This window comes from Littorina saxatilis, linkage group LG4 (assembly GCF_037325665.1).
Source record: "Littorina saxatilis isolate snail1 linkage group LG4, US_GU_Lsax_2.0, whole genome shotgun sequence".
Taxonomy (NCBI): Eukaryota; Metazoa; Mollusca; class Gastropoda; order Littorinimorpha; family Littorinidae; genus Littorina; species Littorina saxatilis.
In genome coordinates, this window is record NC_090248.1 from 13,519,833 (window position 1) to 13,524,832 (window position 5,000).

The window sequence follows — 5,000 nt, forward strand, 5'->3', positions numbered from 1 at the left end:
AAACTCTGTCATTATGTTTCAGGTGATACTCGCTCTATTAGAAAAGAATAAAAATGCCACACATACTGAGCTGACTGCAAAAGTCGCCTCCTTCCCGTTGCCCCAGGAGCTGAGGCGGTTCCCTCCCTTTCCTGAATACACCAGAGGCGCACGATGGCGCTGGGGTAGGTGACCTTGATCAAGGCCGCGATGTTGGTGATGAAGGTGGCTTGCTGAGCTACAAAGTCCGCTCTGCTGATGCTCAGCTGGAATCTGAATGAAAATAAAACAAATGCATTAATAAAATAAATAGATGAAATAAATCAACCGAATACGACTGGTGGCAATTTGCCTCAGACCGCTATGCCGATGATCAGCTGGAATCTGAATGAACATGATAAAACAACAAAAATAAATTAAGTGATGAAATAAATCAAACGAATGCGACTGGTGGCTGCGCCATTTGCCTAAGTCCGCTATGCCGATGATCAGCTTGAACCTGAATGAAAGCAAAACAGACAAACTCCCGTCCTCGTACCTTCTTTTATCTTCATGCACACATCTTGTCATAACTACACTTTGCAAGTGGGTAACTGTCACCCCATCTCTATGTTTGCACCCACAAAGAACTGCATATATATATTATGAAACAATTAATCTAGTCATCGGTTTTTTGCTCTGAACAGAAAAACAACAAGAGAACAAACAGATCTTACAAGCACTTCACCAAGAGTAAACCGGTGACAAAAGGTATCACACACTGTAACCAACATGCTTTTTATAAAGTCCCACAAGCAAAAGAAATCCGTACACGACGAAGATGCTGTCGACTTTGTAGCTCATTTGGCAGAAGAGCCAACTCATAGGACCCGATTTAGCCCCGTATGATGTTCCGAGTCTAACGGGGTTGCTCCTCTTTCAGTATTTGACGTCACTCCCACGGGGTTAATTCAAGACTACGCCAAAGCAAAAAGCAAACAGACCCCCACCCCATATACCCCTGTCACACTAGGGCTGCGTCCTCACGGCGTTCCCGCGGCGTTGTAATTTTCTCAGAGCGCCGTGGGATCGAGGAAAATTCTGCGATTGACTGCGCTCTCACGGCGTGCTCACGGCGTGTTTGGAGTTGCAACTGCTCGTCTAAGGCGTGTCGGTTAAGCGGAAGTGCGTGTATACGACAGGGGAGTGTACTCTACGTAATATGGGGTTGGCTCACAACGCACTGGCAAATTCCTGCAAACGCCCTGCCAACGCTGACGGACGCGGTAGAAGCGCAGTGACATCCCCAAGGACTCCGTGAGGTCTCCGTGCAAACGCCCTGCAAACGCTGATGGACGCGGGAGAAGCGCAGTGACATCTCCGTGAGGTCTTCGTGCAAGCGCAGCCGACTACCACTGCGTCCGTACTGCGCGCCCACGGAGCTCTTGTGGCGCTGTAGGAGACCTTACTCCGCTGCTACGGCGACCCTACGGTGTTCCTACCACGCGCATATCAGAACGCCGAGCGACGGCGCGTACTTTGTGCATGCTCAAAGTGCGCGCCGTTGCATGGCGTTCTTGGCGACTCCACTGTGTTAAATGGAGGTGCCACCGCGTTGCTCTGGCGCTGTAGGAAACCCTACTGCGTTTACCTCGGCGTTCTCCATTTTTCTTGGACGCCGCGGGAACGCCGTGAGGATGCAGCCCTATTAATGTGACAGGGGTATTACAACCCCCTCCCTCTCCTCAAATCAAAAAGGGAAACAAAGAACACACACACAAAACAAACACACACACACACGCACAAAAACTCAAACACCTTAGCCACAACTCTTGGAACAAATTCCCACGAATGACCAAAGAAGTCCTTACACGACGACGACGTTGTCCGGTATGAAGGTGTCGACTCGGACAGTGGCCGGAGTGGCGGCCACCAAGTTGGAGGGCTGACCCGAGTCACGACACTGGACATCTACAGTGTAGCGAGTGTTGGCATTCGCAAGAGCCTGGGTTGTCATCGAACCTGTAGGTAGTTCAGGGGAAAGTTGGACATTTTGTTCTGTCTGTTTTTCTGACCGTCTCTTAGTCTATGTCCATTAGTCTCCATCTGTCTCTTAGTCTGTGTTTGGCTGTCTGTTTTACTGTCTGTGTCTGTCTGTGCCTGTCTCTTAGTCTCTGTTTCTGTCTCTCTTTCAAATACTCACGTACACACAGAGCGTATGTTATACACCTGCCCTCCCCAATTCATGCTCAAATAGAACGCATTTACCGTACTCAAAAGAGTCACCATTCCTTCACGACAAAAGCCAGATTAACAACAGCAACAGCAGTAACAAACAACAACAACAACAACAACCAAACAACAACAACAACAACAACAACAACAACAGGTTCTAGACGTCCTTCTAAACGATTTGCAGGATCGCTTCAATTTTGTTAACAACAACAACAACAACAACAACAACAACAATCCCACATCTGCTTCTGGAGTGTGTAGACTTACAGGTAGCACCATCCACGTTGAACAGGTAGTCGTAGGTGCTGGCCACGAGGTAGCAGGTCACCTGTGCATTGACACCGGAGTCTACATCCGTGCACACAGGCTGGGCCACGGCGGTGTTGCACTGGCCTCCGTAGGCCACCTGTGTTCACAATAACATTATTGCTGGGTATAAATGTGGCTATGCCGATGAGCCATTCTTCAACATTATAATTATGTACATACCCTGCCAAGTAGAATAATGGTGAATAGGTTACCATTACCAAGTTCTTATCAAATCAAGTTTCTGGGCCACAACAGTTCCACAGTCAAAAGAACTGTGTACAGACTGAATTTCTTCACTTCGTGGTGCATAAATGTGATTCCTTGAATCCAGATGTGTAAAGTAACACTAACAGTAAAAATGTGTATTGATTGCATAATGAGGTTACATCTGTACTACATGCAGTTTAAATACTGGAAGCTTACATAATATATTATACTCCCGCCATCGATACAAAAAGTAGCAGCTGGAATATACATCGACAACCAAACATGTATTCAAGGCATGATTAAACCAGTAGGTTTAATTAATTAATTCAGGGGAAAGCAAATTGTCACTACTAGTTTTTTGGATACAATTTGACTTATGCACATTTAAAACGGAAAAATAAACTGCCCAGAAAGCAAGTCCAGATAAACGCCAATACTCCATGTCATTTTGAGTCCAAATGTTACGTGTCAAGAACAAAGTCCTCAAAACCAAAGTTAAACAACGCCTTCACTCTGATTTGCCCTTTGGTGAAGCCACTAAGTATTTCTTGATGAAAAAAATGGAAACCGTACACGACCCCCTCCCCCCCAATAAAAAAAATAAATAAAAAAAAACTCAGGCAACAGAAACAGAGGAAGGAGTACAACTGAGAAATCAGATGCATTTTCAGACTGTGCTTACCTCTGTATTAATAAAAGTAGAGACAAACGTAGGAGCGTTGTCGTTGACATCTGTGACATTGACTGTCACAGTGGCAGTGTCGGTCAAGGCCGGCGATCCTCCGTCCGTGGCCTTGACCTCAAAGGTGAAGGTCTTGTCGGTCTCATAATCTATGTTGGCCTTGACACTGATTTCTCCTGTGGTAGGGTCAACCTATGAAACAATTCGGATTTAAAGCTTATAGAAAATCGGTTTGTGAAACATGAAGTTTTTTCTTTTGACAACCCTACAATTTTTCCCCATCATTTTCCAAAATTGCGGCAAAATGCCTTTAGCATTTAAGAACTGGTTGTTGAAAAGATGTCCTCTTCGACCCATGTATTCGTATTATACGTCACAATACTACCATGTTGTGCTCTAAAGGGTTGTGTATGCGTATTCACACCCAATCAGCAATTCCCATACCAAAACTAGAAATCTGCCTCGAAACCAGCACAATAGCAACCACCAACAACAACACCGAACATCAAATCACCTTAAGGAAAGTGTCAGCCTTGGTACCGGCCGCAGTTGACGTATCTAAAGTGTAAGTAATCGCCGCGTTTGCACCAATATCCACGTCCGTGGCCACCACAGTCAGTACACTTGCATCAACGGCCGAGTTCTCCTGCACCGAACCGGTGTAGGCTGTGGCAGAGAAGACGGGTGGGTTGTCGTTGACGTCGGTGATGATGATGGTGATGTTGGCGTCGGCGAAGCGTTGCGGTGTGCCTTGATCGTGGACGCGGCATAGGACGGAGTAGGTGTCCCTGGTTTCACGATCTAGGGTCGTCACCGCTGTTTTCACCTGCAGGAGGAAAATTTTTTAAAAAAAACTTTCGAAACAGGAGCGATGGCTTGATTACAAGAATGAGGTGTACTTGATACGAGTCGATGTGAATGCCAATGAACCCTTGTTGTCATTGTCCTCCTCCTCCCCATCGTTTTTTCCCCACTACGATGTAGGCTACAAACTCATCTTGCGATTGTTAGTATTGTAATGATAACGAGTAACCCGGCGACAATTCAACCTCTCCTCGGGCTGAGCTTAGGTCGTTGGTTTAAGCAATTCAATCATCCATTACACAGCACTGAATCAACATTTCGGACAAAGCAACAAGCAATACAATCATAGTTGGGATATTTAAAAGATCAAGCTCCGTGTGAGGGTCGTCGTCACATTGAATGAGTCATAAATGGTCACTTTCAGTAGTGACGTCATTGTCACGTGGCCACTTCTAGAGATAGCGCATCCGATGCCGCCCTTGGCCCTCTTACACACCATTGAAATTAACCAAGGCTGAGGCGCACGGAGCTTTTTCTTCTTCTGCGTTCATGGGCTGAAACTCCCACGTACGTACACTCGAGTTGGTCTGTACGTGTATGAGCGTTTTTACCCCGCCATTCAGGTAGCCATACGCCGCTTTCGGGGGATACATGCGTGGTATTTTCGTGTTTCTATGACCCACCGAACTCTGAAATGGATTACATGATCGTTTCAAAGCGTGCTTTGTCTTGTGCTTGTGTGTAGGGCCTACACACGAAGGGGTATAAGGCACTATCAGGTATGCATACACAAAGCGAAACCTGG

General features: G+C 46.3%; 1 protein-coding gene across 1 annotated transcript in view; it reads right to left on the bottom strand.

Moving 5' to 3' along the window:
* LOC138964541 (protocadherin Fat 4-like) overlaps positions 1 to 5,000 on the bottom strand; it is a 64,785-nt gene that overhangs the window by 10,453 nt on the left and 49,332 nt on the right. Inside the window, exons 30-34 of the mRNA XM_070336525.1 lie at positions 3,906 to 4,217; positions 3,392 to 3,583; positions 2,461 to 2,599; positions 1,830 to 1,980; positions 67 to 252 (exon numbers count right to left, since the gene is read on the bottom strand). Coding sequence (XP_070192626.1) covers positions 67 to 252; positions 1,830 to 1,980; positions 2,461 to 2,599; positions 3,392 to 3,583; positions 3,906 to 4,217 — 980 coding nt within the window. The remainder of the gene's footprint in view (positions 1 to 66; positions 253 to 1,829; positions 1,981 to 2,460; positions 2,600 to 3,391; positions 3,584 to 3,905; positions 4,218 to 5,000) is intronic.